The 17,838-nt window shown below is 43.0% G+C and overlaps 1 protein-coding gene across 1 annotated transcript in view; it reads right to left on the bottom strand.

Moving 5' to 3' along the window:
- Positions 1-11,039: 11,039 nt before the first annotated feature.
- LOC144233764 (membrane-associated guanylate kinase, WW and PDZ domain-containing protein 3-like) overlaps positions 11,040-17,838 on the bottom strand; it is a 10,318-nt gene continuing 3,519 nt past the window's right edge. The window contains exons 2-3 of the mRNA XM_077766798.1: positions 15,448-15,586; positions 11,040-13,966 (exon numbers count right to left, since the gene is read on the bottom strand). Of these exons, the coding sequence (XP_077622924.1) occupies positions 12,843-13,966; positions 15,448-15,586 (1,263 nt within the window). The 3' untranslated portion in view covers positions 11,040-12,842. The remainder of the gene's footprint in view (positions 13,967-15,447; positions 15,587-17,838) is intronic.

The raw sequence follows: 17,838 nt of genomic DNA, 5'->3' as shown, positions 1-17,838 counted from the left end.
TGATTTGCTTTTAATTGAAGTATAGTTGATACACAATATTATGTTAGTATTGTATTAGATATACAATATAGCCATTCAACATTTACATATATTACAAAATGCTCACCATAAGTGTTGTTACCATCTGTCACCATACAGTTATTGATTTTGTATTATATATTATATATAATATATATGGTATATAATAGTATTATTGACTATATTCCCTATGCTGTACTTTACATTGCTGTGATTAATTTGTTTTATAACTGGAAGTTTGTACCTCTTAATCCCCTTTGCCTATTTCACTTATCTTCTTATTCCTCTCCTTTCTGGCAACCACCACTTTGTTCTCTGTATTTACGAGTCTGTTTCTGTTTTGTTTATTTTGTCTTTTAGATTCCACATTTAAATGGAATCATATGATACTTGTGTTGCTCTTATTTCAGTTAGCATAACACCCTTGAGGTCTATCCATGTCACAAATGGCAGGATTTCATTCTTTTTTTTTCCCTTCCTTCCTTCCTTCCTTCCTTCCCAGTTGAGTAATATTCCTCTCTTTATATCTGTTAATATTTGCTTTATATATTTAGGTGCTGCCATGTTGGGTGCATAGATATTTACAGATGTTATCTCCTCTTGGAGGATTGATACCTTTTTACGTTATGTAATATCCTTCTTTGTCTCTTGCTATAGTCTTTGTTTTAAAGTTTATTTTGTCTAATATAAGTGTTGGTACCCCAGCTTTTATTCATTCATTTTATTCATTCCATTTGTCCTTAGGTCTGCAGTGAGTATCTTCTAGGCAGCATTTAGTCCATTTACACTTAAAGTAATTATTGATGTAGCTCTGTACTAATTGCCATTCTGTTACTTGTTTTATGGTCATTTTATAGTTCATCTTTGCTTTTTACTCTCTTCCCTTGTGATTTGATGACTTTCTTTAGGGTTAGGCTTGGATTCCTTTCTTCTTATTTATTTATTTTTGTGTATTTACTATAGGTTTTTGGTTTGTGGTTGCCATGAGGTTCATACATAACATCCTGTGTACAACGCAGCCTATTTTAAGTTGATGTTTGCTTAAGTTCAAATATATCCTAAAGGTACTATGTTTTGGAGCACCTGGGTGGCTCAGTCGGTTGAGCGTCTGACTCCATTTCAGCTCCGGTCATGATCCCAGGGTCATGAGATTGAGCCCTGCATTGGGCTCCACGCTGGCTGTGGAGCCTGCTTAAGAGTCTCTCTCTCTCTCCCTCTGTAGCGCTCCCCCACTCCCGCTCCCTCTCTAAAAAATTAAAAAATAACTGCAATGTTAAAAAAAAATAAAAGTACTACATTTTTACTCCCCTTTTCCATGTTTTATGTATTTTGTGTTACATTTTACATCCTTTTATTTTGTGTATCCCTGAACTAATTATTGATATAATTGATTTTACTAATTTTGTGTTTTATCTTCATTCTAGCTTTATAAGTGATTGATCTACTACCTTTACTGTATGTTTGCTTTTACCAGCTAATATTTTTTCATACATTTTTACTAAAGTTTTGGCCTTTTCCACTTAAAGAAGTCATTTTAACATTTCATCTAAGGCCAGTTGGTGGCGATAAACTCCTTTAACTTTTGTTTGTCTGGGAAACTCTCTCTCTAATTCTGAACATGACCTTTCTGGGTAGAATATTTGGTTGGTGTTTTTTGCCTTTCAGCACTTTGAATATGTCATGCTGCCCCCTTTTGGCCTACAAAGTTTCTGCTGAAAAAAATCAGCTGATAACCTGGTGGCGTTTCCCTTGTAGATAACTGGCTGCTTTTCTTTTTTAAGGTTTTATTTTAGTAACCCAATGCTATCACAGCTAGTGCGTCCACCCCCACCCCTTCCTCTTTGGTAAGCATCANGCCCTTTGCTTGTTTGTTTTGTTTCTTAAATTCCACATATGAGTGACCTTTATCTTTCTCTGGCTGACTTATTTCATGTAGCTTTATATATACTCCCTAGCTCATCCATGTCATTGCAAATAGCAAGATTTCATTCTTTTTTATGGCAGAATAATATTCAACTGTTTATGAATAGCACATCTTTTTTATCCATTCACTGATCATTGGGCACTTGAGTTTGCTTCCATACCTTGGCTATTGCAAGTAGGCTGCTATAAACCTTGGTATAAACAAAGTGGTATCCCTTCGAATTAGTGTTTTGATATTCTTTGGGTAAAACCCCAGTAGTGTGATTGCTGGATCATAGGGTAGTTCTATTTTTAACTTTTTGAGGAATGTCCATACTGTTTACCACAATGCCTGTACCAGTCTGCATTCCTACCAACAGTGCAGAAGGGCTCCTTTTTTCCCCCACATCCTCACCAATACCTCTTGTTTCATGTGTTGATTTTAGCCATTCTGACAGGTATGAGGTGTTATCTTATTGTGGTTTTGATTTCCATTTCCCTGATGGTAAGTGATGATGATCTTTATAATTTTGAACTAATTTTTTCATCACTGTTTTCATCAGTATTTTATAGTTTTCAGAGTATAAGTCTTTCACTTCACCTCTTTGTTTAGGTTTATTCCCAGGTATCTTTTTTGGTGTAGTTGTAAATGCTATTGTTTTCTTAAATTTATCTTTCTGCTGCTTCATTAGTAGTGTATAGAAATGAAACCTATTTCTGTACATTGATTTTGTTTTTTAAAAATTTTAAAAATGTTTTATTTATTTCTGAGAGAGAGAGAGAGAGAGAGAGAATGAACAGAGGAGGGTCAGAGAGAGAGGGAGACACAGAATCTGAAGCAGGCTCCAGGTTCCGAGCTAGCCTGATGCAGGGCTCAAACCCATGAACCGTGAGATCATGACCTGAGCTGAAGTCGGACACTAAACCAACTGAGCCACCCAGGCGCCCCAACTTTGATCTTTTTTGAATTGCTGAGGTTTGCTTTGTGGCCTAATGTGTGATCTGTTCTGGAGAATGTTCCATGTGTACTTGGGAAGAATGTGTACATTGCTGTTTCAGGATGGAATGTTCTGAATATATCTGTTAAATCCATCTGGTTTAATGTGTCATTCAAAGCGTTGTTTTCCTTGTTGGTGTTCTGTTTAGATGATGTCCATTGATGTAGGTGGGGTGTTAAAGTCCCCTACTATTATTGTATTATTATTTATTAGTTCCTTTATATTTGTTATTAACTATTTTGTGTATTTGGGTCGCTTCATGTTGGGTGCATAAGTATTTACGATTGTTATAACTTCTTGTTGGATTGTCCTCTTTATTACTATATAGTGCCCTTCTTTGTCTCTCGTTACAATCTTTGTTTTAAAGTCTGTTTTGTCCATTTGGCACCTGGGTGGCTTATTCCATTAAGCATCCAACCTAGGCTCAGGTCATGTACTTGGGGTTCGTGAGTTTGAGCCCCACATTGGGGTCTCTGCTGTCTGCGTGGCTTTTGCTTGGGATCCTCTGTCTCCCTCTCTCTGCTCCTTCCCACATGCTCACATTCTCTCTCTCAAAAATAAACACTAAAAAAAAAAAAATTAAAGGGCATTTGGGTGGCTTAGTTGGTTAAGCGTCCAACTTCAGCTTCGGTCATGATTTCAGTTTGTGGGTTTGAGCCCTGCATTGGGCTCACTGCTGTCAGCACAAAGCCTGCTTCGAATCCTCTGTCCCCTCTCTCTGACCCTCCCCCACTCATTTTCCCTTTCTCTCTCTCTCTCTCTCTAAATAAATAAAACATTAAAAAAATCTATTTTGTTTAGATTACTAAACAAAACTTAGCAATAAGTATTGCTACTCCAACTTTTCTCTGATGTCCATTTGGATGATAAAGATTTCTCCATCACCTCACTTTCAATCTATAGGTGTCTTTTCGGTCTAAAATGAGTATCTTATGGGCAGCATATAGATCAGTCTTATTTTTTTATCCATTCTGTCACCCTGTGATTTTTGGTTGCAGCATTTAGTCCATTTACATTCAAAGTAATTATTGATAAATATGTACTTGTTGTCAATTTATTACTTATTTTTTGGTTGTTTCTGAAAGTTTTCACTGATCCTTTCTTGTGTTTCTTTCATGTTTTGGTGGTTTTCTTTAGTGATATATTTAGATTTCTTTCTCTTTATTCATTGCATGTTTATTAGTGATTTTTGATATGTGGTTACCATTAGGTTTGTATGTAACATCTTCTGTATTAAATTGCTGATCATTTAAGTTTGAACACACTCTTCTCTTCCCACGTTAGGTATATGACCACATATTTTACATTCTTTTATTTTGTAAGTTCCTTGACTGATTTTTTTCTGAAATACTCATTTTTACTAATTTTGTGTTTTCTACCTCGTACTGTCATTTCTGGTCCTTCCACTCAAAGAGTACCCTTTAGTATTTGTTGCAGAACTGGTTTAGTAGTCATGAACTCCTTTATAGAGATTTTTGTCTGGGAAACTCTTTGTGTCTCCTTCTATACCAACTGAAAGCCTTGTTGGATAGAGTATTCTTGGCTTCCAGTGTTTCCAATGTAGCACTTTGCATGTGATCATGCCACTCCTCTTTGGCTTGGAAAGTTTCTGCTAAAAAAAAATCCAGTGAGTCTTTGGGGATTTCCCTTGTAACTTACTTCTTTTGTGTTGCTGCTTTTAATATTTTTTTCTTTGTTATTTTGTCATTTTAATTACATCATGACTTGGTGTGGATCTGCTTTTTGAAATTTTGTTGGGCGTTCTCTGTGCATCCTAGATCTTGATGTCTGTTTCCTTCCCCAGACTGGGGGAGTTTTCAGCTATTATTTCTTCAAATAAATTCTTTACCCCACCCGCCTTTTTCCCCCTCTCTTCTTCTTCTAGGACTCTTATAAGATGAATGTTGTTACGTTTGATGAAGTCACTGAGTGACTCATTTTGTATATTTGCATAATTCTTTTTCTCTCATTTTTGTTCAGTTTGATTACTTTCCATTACTCTGTCTTCTAGGTCATGAATTTCTTCCTGTTTTTTCCATCCTGTTCATTCCATCATGCATTTTTCTCACTTTGTTTTTTGAGCCCTGTATCTCAATGTTATTCCTTATCTCTGTGTTAATAGTCTCACTGATGTCCGCCACTCTTTTCTCAAGTCCACTGAGTATCTTTATGATCATTGCTTTAAATTCTCCATCAGGCATGTTTTATACGTGTTTCACTTATATCTCAGGCCATGGTCTTGTGCCCTTCTTTCATTTGGGACAAATTCCTCTGTCTTCTCATTTTAGGTAAGTCTCTGGGCCTGTTTCTGCATGTTAGGAATGTCAGCTACATCTCATGTTCTTGAGAGTAATGGCTTTATGAGGAAGAGGTCCTGTATAGTGCCCTGCGGTGTACTCTACCCTGTATCCCAGGACCTGGTGCTTCTGGGAGTATCTCTAATGTGTACTCTGTGTGCTCTGCTATTGTGTTCTTGCCACTTTATCCTTCAGACCAGTTGTCTGCAAAGACTGTCTTAGGCGTTTGTGGGCAGTGTTCAATCCCTGCCCTGAATGTGGCAAATTTTAACTAAGTATATTCTGGTCTGCTTGTGAAATGAGACTGTTACCACCACCACCAGAACTGAGGTTCTGCAAACCTCCCAGCTGGGGAGACACAGTGTGGGCAGGGGTTTGGGCCAGTGTTCTGAGGGAGGGTCCTGCTGTGTTTTGACTGAGGCATGCGTGACTAGTAGGGGTAGTTCCACAAAAGCCTGGGGGGCTTGGACTAAGCAAGTTAGGTAGCGAGTGTTCTCACTGTGCTGGTTCCTGCCCTATGCAGGTGTGGGGAGGGAAATGGCACCTGCCAGTTTCTTTGTCTGGCATGGAGGGTCTCTCCATGAATGTTGTCTCTCTGGGATATACTCCCAAAATGAGTAACTAACTTCCCCGCTGTGTGCCTCAGATGCTCTTCAGATCGCTGTTTCCACACTGCCTGTCCACTGGCTACTTGTCCTGGCTTTTCTCCAAGAGCAGCCCCAATGTCCTCTGAACTCTCCCTGAGCCAAGCTCACAACCTTCAAAACTCCAGGCTTTAAGCCCTGCTGGTTGCAAGAACTCATGAAGTTTGGGCCCTCTCACTTTCCAAGCTAATAGCTATGGAGATTCATTTTCCCCATGGACTCCCCTGTGTGTTAGTTTATCTCGTGTCCTTCTACAGGACCATGGCAGCCATGATCTGTTTATCTGCCAAGCCACCTCTCTGTACTTCCTACCTTCTTCAGGGTGGCCTCTTCTCTACCTTTAGCTGTGGTTTGTTCTGCTTGTCTTCAGACTGACTTCTGGGGTATTTAGGATGATATAATCATTATCTATGTATTCGCGGGACAAGGTGGGCCTAGGGTCCTCCTACCCCACCACCATCTTCCCTTCCTCTCTTCTGCTTTTAAGATTCCCTCTTTAATTTTTGACATTTTAAGTATTATTGGTCTTGGTGTGAACCTCTTTGTGTTTATCAGTTTGGGGCTCTCTGTGGTTCCTGGACCTGATGTCTGTTTCCTTCTCCAAGTTAGGGGAGTTTTCAGGTATTATTTCGTTAAATGTTTCTGTTCTTTTCTCTCTCTTCTTCTGGGATTCCTATGAATGTTAGTATGCTTGATGTTGTCCTAGAAGCCTCTTAACCTATCCTCATTTTTAAAATTCTTTTCTTTATGCTGCTCAACTTGATTTCCAACATTCTGTTGTCCAGATTGCTGATACAGTCTTCTGCAATCCTCTAATCCGCTGCTGATTATTACATTTTTCGTTTGTTCTATTCTTCAGCTCTGATTGGTTCCTTTTTATATTTTATATTTTTATATTTTTTATATTTTCTCTTTGTTGAAGTTCTGAGTTCATCTACTCTTCACTCAAATCCAGAGATCATCTTTATGACCATTACTTTGGACTCTATCAGGTAGATTGCATACCTGCTTTTCATTTAGCCTTTTTCCCAAGGTTTTGACTTCTCATTCATCTGGAATGTATTCCTATCTCCTCATTTTGTCTGACTCTCTGAATTTGTTTCTGTGTATTAGGTAGTCCAGCTATGTATCCTGATCTTGGAGGTAGAGGGTGTCCTGTGAGGCTCAGTAGCAGGAGCCCCCTGGGTGCCGGAACCAGGTGCTCCAAGGGTGTCTCCGGTGTGGGCTGCATGTGCCCTCTTATTGTGAGGAGGTTGCAGGGGCTGGGGGCATGCAGGTGGGCGGGGCTGCCCTCCTCCCACCCCCTCCCCCCAGGCTAGCTGCAGGACCCTGTGGCAAGGATTGTGGGTGTGCTGTTGGATAGGACCGGCACCTCCTTCCCCTTCAGGACAAGACTGGCTTTGGCTGGGACTCCCTGCTGGGTGTGGCAGGGCAGTATTTGCTTTGGAGGGGTGCTGGCCAGAATGCACAGCTTGGAGCGGGGGGCAGGTCTGCTGGTGAATGCTGGGGTGGGGCTGGGGGTGCTAACCAGACACACGGAGTGTGTCTGTACTGGTGCCTGCCAGTGCTGGGCCAGCTAGGCTGAAGAGGGCAAGAAAAATGGTGTCTGCCAGAGCTTCCCTTCCAGAGAATGTTCCTACAGATGCCTGCTCCTCTGGCACATGCTTTAAAATTGGGCAATCTGTAAGTATAATATAGACACTTTTCTAACTGCTGCGCCTGTGCTGGTCTGAGCAAGTGAAATTGTGGGGAGCCCCTTAAGAGCAGGGCTTGTTTCCTGTGACCTTCTGGCTTTCCCTTAGTTAAGCCCTGCTGCTTTTCAAAGTTCTTAGCATTTCAAAGCCTGATGTTATAGGAGGCTGATCTTCCCGGGACAGACAGGCACAGGTGCCTGATGTGGGGCTTGAGCCCCTCCCTTCTCATGAGGACATCTGTGCCCGGGCTCCCCCTCCCACCTGTGGGTCACCCCGCCGGGGTTTGGTTCCTGATGGGTCCTCGCTACCCCCCCTACCCTTCTCGATGTGGCTTTTTCTTGATAGCTTTAGCTGTGGAAGAGAGGTTTTGTGAGTCTTCAGGTCATTTGCAGTGACTTGCACCATCTGTAGTTGCAGCCCTGGCGTGTCCGTGGGAGGAGGGTCCCTCTAGTCCGTGGAGTTCCCTGTTTCCCTCCCAGTCCACTACAGAGTAAACCCCTTAAGGCAGGGACTTTTTTTTCCGTCCACTCCTAGGTCCCCAGAATGCAAACCAGTACCTGCTCCCATAACTAGGTGCTCCATAGAAAGTTTGGAATGAAGGAGTAGACTTCAAATAACTTCACATTCATGCAGCTTTTTTCCCATTACGATGGGAAAGTTGTAACTTCAGGGCCCTCCTACCCTCAGGGCTTCATTGGTCTCTGCAGAATTTCTAGAAACTTGGGCTTTTGTTTGGATCCCCCAAAAAGGAGCGAGATCTAATATACTTTGGTAATATTTATCTGTTATTGAGCAATTAAACCAAGATGTAAAAACAGGACTAGATTGGGCCATTTATACATTTAATAGGAAGAGCAATAACCATAGAAGGCTGAGCAATACCTGTTCACTTAGTAATTTGTATCGGGGGGAAAATTAACCCTCTTAAAATTGCTTTGGAGGGATAACCTGAAATTTCCTAAATGTGTACATTATAGCTAATGTATAAGCCAAACACTTTGTATAGTTGAATAACCAAATTCTTGCCTAATTGGAGTATGGTTTTCTTGACAGGGAGACAAAAATTCTAAATACCACAGAGCCTTACGAAGTATAAGCTTCTGGGTCTTTCTATTTTTGGTTCACTGCATTTAGAGGCAAGTGGACTTGTGCTTGGAAAATTAACACCCTTCCAAATTGATTATTCACTTTTGCAATGTTTTAGATCGACACCTCATAGTGGGCCACATGGGTCTCATTCCCAATATGGAGTGTGATTTGGGATCTTCAAGAAGCAAATTCGTTAAACTTAATCTCACGTATACATGTACTGAATTGTTTACTCACCTAAAGTCATCCTTTGCTTCTTGCAGTTCTTGGTGTCCATTTGAATAATGAAGTTTGAAATTCACAAATGTGCGATAATTCCATACCTTTCGTGCAGCATGCCTGAGCCTCTAAACGGTGATAAGGTATTACTCAAGGTAACAAATGGCTGTTTTTTCAGGACAAAATGAGCCTCTTGATTCGTGTATTTGCTAATGATAGTTGCTGCTTGACTTTAATGCAAACTCTGTAAAACAGACATAGGTCTAGGCTAAACTAAAGCACTCAGCTGTGTTTTCATATTTTTAATGTATGGGAGAGGAAGGTTCAGGGTTCTCTGGTGGTTAGAACCATGCGCTTCACATAAGGCGGGCTCGCTTGCGCAGCAGCAACGAAAACAGATCCAAGTCCGTGGATTGCTTACATGAACTCCGTAAACTACAGCAAAGATTGCAGAGTTCATTTAATACCATGGCAGGCTTTAAACTGATCGTTGTGTTGCTGGTAAACCTTAATAACATGACTGGTGAAGAGCTGTCTAAATAAATCAATCTGTTGCTGTTTAAGAAACCTAGAGGGGCGCCCGGGTGGCTTAGTCGGTTAAGCGTCCGACTTTCGCTTGGGTCATGATCTCGCGGTTCGTGGGTTCGAGCCCCGCGTCGGGCTCTGTGCTGACTGCCAGCTCGGAGCCTGGAGCCTATTTCAGAGTCTGTGTCTCCCTCTCTCTCTGACCCTCCCCTGCTCACGCTGTCTCTCTCTCTCTCCTAGAAATCAATAAAACATTTAAAAAAAAAAAAAAAACCTAGAGAGTTCTGGGGCGCCTGGGTGGCTTAGTCGGTTGGGCGTCCGAGTTTCGCTTAGGTCATGATTTCACGGTTTGTGGGTTTGAGCCCCGCATCGGGCTCTGTGCTGACTGCCAGCTCAGAGCCTGGAGCCTATTTCCGTGTCTGTGTCTCCCTCTCTCTCTCCTAGAAAAAAAAAAAAAAAAGAAAGAAACCTAGAGAGTTCCTAGGCATCGGAGCATGCTGGGATGATGTAAGAAGCTGCTCTGATGTAGCCATATGAGACTGAAACCTCACATTTTGTGCAGAAGTCCCTGTTTCCACCAGGGTTCTGTAGTCCCGGGAGCTCACTATGGACTCAGCTTCAACACACCTTTGTGGAGGTCACTGGTCAGGTGGTTCATGTTCCTTTCATAAAACCACATTCTCTGAATGCTGGACATACAAACCCTGAACTTCACTGGTGCACAGGTTTAGAAGCATGTGGCTTTTTCTATGTGGTGATATCTGTTTTTAAAGGGAAAAACCAAGATATTTTCGTGTAGAAACAAAAAGCCAAACGATTTTGTGTCTGAGACTCCTGAAGTAGGAACTGATGCTATTCAGTAGCTACTTGGCCCGTAAAACTTGGCGCCGCTAGGATCTCCGTGTCTCTCCTCTAGCTGGACCGTGCAGTGGCATCCCAGAGCACAGAAGGCATGTCCGCCAAAACCATCTTGCTGCCCCTTTCGGCAGCCTTTGCCAGGACATGCAGCTCTGCTGTGGGGCTTGGGGTTTGGGCTTTATGTTTAGTGTGAGTTCATGCAATGGTAAGAATTTATTTTTATCTGCAAGAGTAATAAAATAATCACAGCTGTGCCAAAAAGTAAATGAAACCAAGTCAAAAACACTTCATTCTAGAAGTCAGCATGTCCTACAGTAAATGAAGTGATTGGATGCTGAAATGCCAGAGTCTGATGAAATAGAGTTTGTAGAAACTGGAGTTACACTACTCTATCCATTAGAAATGTCTACTAACTGAACTTCCTAAAAGTCTTTTTCTCACCCGGACTGGTGTAAGGTAACATTTCGGGGGATAGATAGCAAATTATTCATGCAAAGCTATTTCTTTTCCAATGACTAAGCGCATTACACCTCAAGCCAATTTCACACCTCAAGCCAATGATATTTACACCTCAAGCCAATTTCAAGGTTTACATGCAGGTAAAAGGCAGCAGCTATGCAGCTAAAGTCATCGTTATGAGTCTGCCTGATTTGTAGGATTTTGAATGTTTATTACTCAGGGGAACAAAATCTACTTGAGGACTCATACTGCGCTGGGAATCGACTCCACAAAGAGAAAGCAACATTAAATAAACCCAGCAGCAAAATAAATGCAGGCCATAAACAGTTTTTTGGTTTTGTTTTTTTAATATCTATATAAAAAATAACGAGCGATTTACAGATCTCTGTCTCTAATCAGAACCTCAAGTGTATATATAAAGGTACTGTACAGTATATAAACATTTACAACCAGTACATCCGTATTTGCTTAGCATTCCAAGGCCACATTGCTAAGTCAGTATAAGTACAGTGACAGGTTACTTAGAAAGAAAAGAGCCACGTCAGACTGACAACATCAAAGTTATGTCACAGTTAACAATAAAAATAGGATCTTTATCACTAATTGTGGACTATCGGGAAAATAAATCATTTCTGTGGTACTAAATTCTTAGCGTTTATCAAGCCGCCTAATTTTCCTCTATTCAAGTAGTTACAACAGGTGGGTAAATATAGTTCTGGATGAAAGGGGATTTCAAAAATCTCACTCTGGGAAGCACGTCTTAGCTACAGGGGCAGATTGTTTTTCATTAAAGACTTTCACAGTCGAACTCTGAGAAGGAAGGACACAATAACAAGATGAACCCAGGTGACAGAACAGGGGTGTTCAAATACTCCATAAAATGGTTTTGTTCTGAGATTGTTCCTTTATTTATAGTCGCTACTGAATGCTGCTTCAGGGGACTGAAAACCTGGGTTTGTTTTACGGAGTTCAGCATGGTCTCCACCTCCTGACAGACAGCTTTCACTAGGCCTTAAAGAAGAACTCCGAAAATGTGTACAGGCTAAGCAAATGTTTAATCTCCCTTGCTCATTTCTTCAATAAGTTAATGTGGCTAGAAATTAAAATAAGATCTAGCAAGTTCTGTCTACCGCCATGTCTGTCCTTTTGCTGAGCAGAGCTGACGGAGGTTCTGCCTCTAAGCCCCTGAACTTGTAGGGCTGCTACCAGAATGAGCTGCTCCTGATCTGGCCAATGGACTGCCAAACTGTTCCAGGACGGAGTCCCTCACAGTCTGTCTGTCTGGGGTCTGGACTCTCCAGCTAAATGAATAGTCCAACCTAAATATCCAGAAACAGAAATGGGTAGCTTTCTCTGAACAGCCGTGAGCACGATTTCCACAGGCTGCTTTCTGGTTTCGTAATGACATAAGTGAAGGAAAGGGGCAACCTGAGACGCTAAGACCGCGTCAGGGCCGGCTGACACAGCAGCAGGTGACCTCTCCACTGAGGAAAGGATGGTTTCATTTTGAACATTCAGCTGTAAGTGGTGTCTTTAAAGTTACTCGGAATACCTTATCCAGCCGGATTAAAAGCTGGAAGAAAGTGTCGGTATTTGACTACAGCTTGTTTTTCTTTTCAGTAGTGATGTTTTGAAGTTTCATTTTTTAAACCGGGCCCAGGCCAAGAAGGGGCAACGGCCATCTTTCATGGTGAGCTAACGACCCCTTCTGCAAGGACTCAAATCTCTCTCTCTATAAACATGCAGCATGCTATTGAGAATATCGACTTCCAAGCCAAACCTAGTTTTTTCACGACTGGAATTATCTGAGGGAGACAGACACAACAGACATGATACAGTAGATAACTTGGCACGGATATAAAGGGAGTTGTGACCACACCGTGGGCACCTCAGCGGGGGTCACTTGCTGGGACACTCACGACGACGGGCCGGGCCCCCGAGCAGGGGAGGGCAGCCAGCCGGGGGAGACAGGTGGGTTCTTAGCAATCCTGAGGGCCCTGCATGTAGCCTGGGTACCTTGATGCTCAAATCAAAATGTGTTTCAGGATTTCTGAAAAAAATGACTTTTTTGTTTTGTTTTGGAAAAATGGCGCTTTCTAGTCAGTAAAGATTAGGACTTGTTTTTCTTTACGCCAAAGGTCACAGCCGTTTGTCGGCCACACCAGCAGTGCCTGTGGCTTTCTGTGCACTTGGCACCTTCCACGGCCCTGGGGTGATGGGTGGTTTCCTGGCGGAAGATGCACTCTCAGGGTGGCACCCTCCGCCCTCCCTGCTCTTGGCGGTGGCCCCTTGTTCTTGTCCTCGGGGCTCCTCCAGTTTGTTTAGAACCATCCTGTCTTCGGGCTCCTGCTTCAGCTTCTTTTCCGATGTTTTGACACTTTCTCCTGTCTTCTCTTTGCCAGAACTGGTCTCTCCCAAGCTGGCCTGCCCTCCTGCTTCCTGCTCCGACACTGGCCTACCAGCGGCGTCCCCAGTCTTTTGGGGCGGAAGAGACTTTTCATCCGTTCTCTTGCTTCTTTTCTCTGGAGACCTTGTTCTGTTTTTCCCAGACTGGCTCTGCTTTGTGTCCTTCCGGGCAGCACCGGACTGTTCCCCGCCGGCGGCCATCTGCGCAGCCCCGTCCCTGGCGCGGCCCCCTCCTCTCTGACTCTCAGACGCTAATCCTCCGGCTTCAGCGTTTGATCGGCCTTTGCTTCCTTCAGTCTTTGGCTGCTTCTTTGGGCTTGACGATCGTCCTCTGCTTTTTCCGCAGTGATCTTGTCCAGAACCTGCCCTGGGGCCGAGCTGACCACTTTTACTGTCCCCTTTCCTGGGGCTCAGGGATCGATCTCGGGGTCTCCTCCTGGGGTCGGTCGTGGGAGGCCCGGGAATCTCCTCTGACCGCTCTCCGGCGTAGCGGCCAGCTGGCTTCCTGGGACTAGCAGATCGACCTCTTTGTGGAATGCCGTTTTCTACTTTTAAGAGAGTTTTCCTGTCACCGTGCCCATGACTGCCGGGGGGATCCCTTCTATTCACATTTTTCTGGAGAAGAGAGTGCTGCTTTTTATCAGGCTGATTTTTGTTTAAAGTGCTTTTCTTTTCAGGCACACCGCCCTTTAATTCCTCTGTCTTTTCACCCATCTGAACTCTCATTAGAGATTCTTCAGTTATTGGCAGGGGGGGTTCCTCGGATATGGAAGCAGAATGTGAAGCTGGGGGAAATGGTGACTGCTCATCATAAATCACATTTGAAGATGAAGGATTATTATTAATATCCCAATCACCTACAACAAGGGATTTGAGGGGGACGTTATTAAATTTTAGAATGGCACAAACAGGGACAATAAGTCTTGAACTCTGACAGCCATTTGAATTGTACTGACTGCTTAAATAGCCCAACTATGAATATTTCATAAATAAAATTTATGTACGTTACGATCTCACTCTATAAAGTTAAGATTACATAGACAGCTGTACTTGCGCATGAAGGGGGGCTGTGTAAACGTACACAAAATAACAGTAGTCATTTTTCCAGTAGTTTATAATTAGTGACATAGGATATGTAAAGTCTTCCTAAGTAGTAAAGCCCAGTAAAAAAAAACTTAGAAGAAATAAATAATAAAATTGGACCTAAGTACTTGGTCCAAGAAGCTTCCTACTAATTTGGCTGCCGTCGAAGGATACAGCTTACGGATATGCCAAAATCACTAATCAAGAAGACCCAATGGAGGTAACCAGAATGAGGTTCATGGGCATTTATACATAATTTTCTTGCAATGAGCTGTCAAATTTAATGTCAAAAGGAAACGGAAAAGTGAAGATAGAAAGAGATGTACTTCAATAGCATCACTTTTAATTAAAAAGAAAAAAAAGACAGAAGTGATTTACAAGACATGCAAATTTACCAAGTCTTTTTAAGGAAAGACCAAGAAAAGCCCTGAAAGCCTTAATGTTGTTCAGGTTTCACGTAGGAGCACAGACCGGAAGGAGCCAAACCTGAAGAAGGAAGAGAAAAGGCCTAGGACTATGTAAAAAAAAAAAAAAAAAAATCACAGCGCAGTTAGCAAAGATGTCACTGGGAACATATGGTTTACAAGCAGATGGTGGAAGGGAATAACAGAGAATTACAGGCTGGAAGGGGACTGCAGGAAGTCATGTCTATACCTGTCCCTCAAAAGCTCTACAGGGGTGGGGACACTAGAAGGGACCAGTTCCGGTGGTGGGTTCTCTGGGTCTAGGCTAGTGCACTCAGAACACGGGGTTCAAATCCTGAGGTGAGTGCAGGAGAGCAGACAGTCCCGTCCAGCTCCCCGGTGCCAGGTAGGGCCGTGGCACCTTGTTCTCAACAAGGGACCCGAGGAGCCTCAAGTTCTACTCTTCACGGAGAGAAACCTCTCTTCCAGTGAGGAAATAGATCTTACGATGAGGAAATAAGTGGCACCTGAGGAGATTTCAAACGTTTTTCATGACATTTAAATCACTTGCCTCTGACGTCCTTGTTTTTTCCAAGCACATTTCTCTACAAAAGCAGCTACAGGTTTTCTGCTGAAACTGCTTAACACATTCCATCCCAGCACAAATCACGCCTGACGCCACTGACTTTGTAATATTCTAATAACGCTGCTGCTGTGTAAGCAGCTTTCGATGGGTCCGGCGTTCACCTCTGAACTAGCGAGGAAAACATCTAGCCCCTTCCCACAGAAGTTCTTTCTCGGCGGCCGCCCCCTCCCTGACTTGGCAGCGGCAGCGGCGCGCCCTCCCTTACCGTGGTCAGGTATCAGGCCAGTCCCAGGCCTCAAAAGCAGAAGAACTTTATTCCCACCGGCCTGAATGAGCTCAATTGCTCGAGTGTGCGTGATGCCTTGGGTAGGTTCCCCATTGATTTCAACGATCTGGTCGCCGACCTAGAGAGGGAACAGTTGCAGGAACAATATGAGACTGCATCCTCCTTGGGCTCTGCTCTGCCCACTCGAGCCGCTCAACCTTACTGACTCTCCCCTGCAGACTGCTTCACTCGTCATGGTGCTGGGCCACGCCAGTGCTGATGACCAGCAGACAGGTGACAGCCACGGCAGGAGACGGTGCCCAGCTTTGTTTGCTCCGTAGAAAAACCCCGCGGGAGGTTTTATGTGAGTAGGAAACAGGATCTGGGCACCTTGAAATCCCCAATCGGATCTGGAGATTTTAGTCAAAAGCGACGACCCAGAAGAGGGGAGGTCCCTACGGTCCACCTGATACCACAGGGCTAGAAGGGGACTAGGAAGGGGACTTTCCAATTCAAGTTGAATCTGGAATTTTATCTTTGGAAACCCAGGCGGTGGCTGCTCATCTGTGAAGCCTCGCCTGGCCTCCAGGGAGAACTGCCCCCTCTCACGGCCCAGCATACCCTGTACACACGTAGGAGGCGCTAGATGAACAAAACGTTCGGAGATCACAACTCCGAAAAACTTCAGCTTGGAGGATAGATCCACATGAATCCTTATTTAAAACCGATAACTGGTTTAGCCTCATAACTTTAGTGTAAAATGAAATTTCCCTAGGACACCAAAGACTAGGGATCAGAATAAGATGCCTCAGTACCTCTACTATTTACTAGAAGTGCTGTCTGGTGATTTCAAAAGAAAAAGGGGAAATATGTATGAGGCAAGTATACCTTCTGCAAAAGGAGCTGATTAAAGATAATGATGGCAGTGATTTTAAATACGTTTCAGGGGTGCCTGGGTGGCTCAGTGGGTTAAGTGTCCGACTCCTGATTTTGGCTCATGGTTCATAAGATTGAGCCCCAAGTTGGGCTCTGTGCTGACAGTGCGGAGCCTGCCTGGGATTCTCTCTCTCTGCCCCTCCCTAACATGAGAGAGTGTGCATGTACACTCTCTCAAAATAAATGAACTTAAAATATGTTTTAAAAAAATACATTTCAAGGTGACAAACAAAGGGTACTGGCTTCCAAAGAGAAAAACTTAGCGGCGCCTGGGTGGCTTAGTCGGTTAAGTGTCTGATTTCAGATCATGCTCTCGCGAGCCCCGTGTCGGGCTCTGTGCTGACAGCTTGGAGCCTGGAGCTGCTTCAAATTCTGTATCTCCCTCTCTCTCTCCCCTCCCCCACTCACACCCTGTCTCTCTCTCTCTCTCTCTCTCAAAACTAAACATTAAAAAACAAAAAAGAACTGAACAATGGAAAAGTACTGCCATTCCAAACAGCTCAAATACTTTTAAGAGCTTACTACAACAATCCAGAAATAACAACAGACGATGACTCAATAATTATGTAACAGAAGCTGCTAGGAAAGCCTGTGGCCACAGACATGGTGAGGCACAGGGGCCAGGCTGCTGGGCTTCGGCGGCATGATGTCTGTGGCCTAATCCTGCTCCCCTCCCGCGGCAGAGGCTCTCATTTTCCTCTCTGTGAAATGGGAATGATATTAGCACCCACCTTCTGGGGTTCTGGGGAGGGGGGATTTAAAGAGATAAAATTTGAGGACACACCAGACACAAGCAAATGTTCCTTTTCAAGTTATCCACTTCCTGGTTTTCCCAAAAAAGACTCCAAGTGCGTCAGGATGAAGATTTACCCGCGCCCACCCCTACCATATACACTGTAAAACATGTCAACTGTGAAAAAGAAAACAGAGCAAAGGTTTTGTTGCACATTTATGGAAAAAAAGAGTCTCTTGAAGAAACAGACGATATAACAAGATAGATGGACTTAACAAAGGAGAAAAAATCTTAAGAAAAAAAAAACAACCAAAATAAGATAGTAAACATAATAGGATGGCAAAAGTAATAAACAGAATAAAAACATCCAGAATATGTGAGAGGAGAGTTAACACCCAGATTTCCCTTAATAATAAACGAAGAAAAAGAATTTGTATGAGGAAATACAAATGACAGATGACACATTAGTCCTGCTGATGATAGAGAAATGGAAGTTAAGGCAGACCATATTTGGAGCATGCTTTGGGAAGATCTTGTAAAACATGAGGTGTCCCATAATTGCAGTCACATTCTATGGCTTCACTTCAGTGTCCTAAGCCGCCTGTTTCTTATTTCAGTTCCACAAATAAATTGCAATAAAGCTTGTAATTGAACAGATTTGCCACCAGGTGTCATTTCTGTTTAACTTTAAAACTACATTGTGGGGAAGGAGACTAGAACCC

The sequence above is a fragment of the Crocuta crocuta genome, unplaced genomic scaffold, assembly GCF_008692635.1.
Source record: "Crocuta crocuta isolate KB4526 unplaced genomic scaffold, BGI_CrCroc_1.0 scaffold180, whole genome shotgun sequence".
Lineage (NCBI taxonomy): Eukaryota > Metazoa > Chordata > Mammalia > Carnivora > Hyaenidae > Crocuta > Crocuta crocuta.
This window is presented reverse-complemented; position numbering and strand designations above follow the sequence as displayed.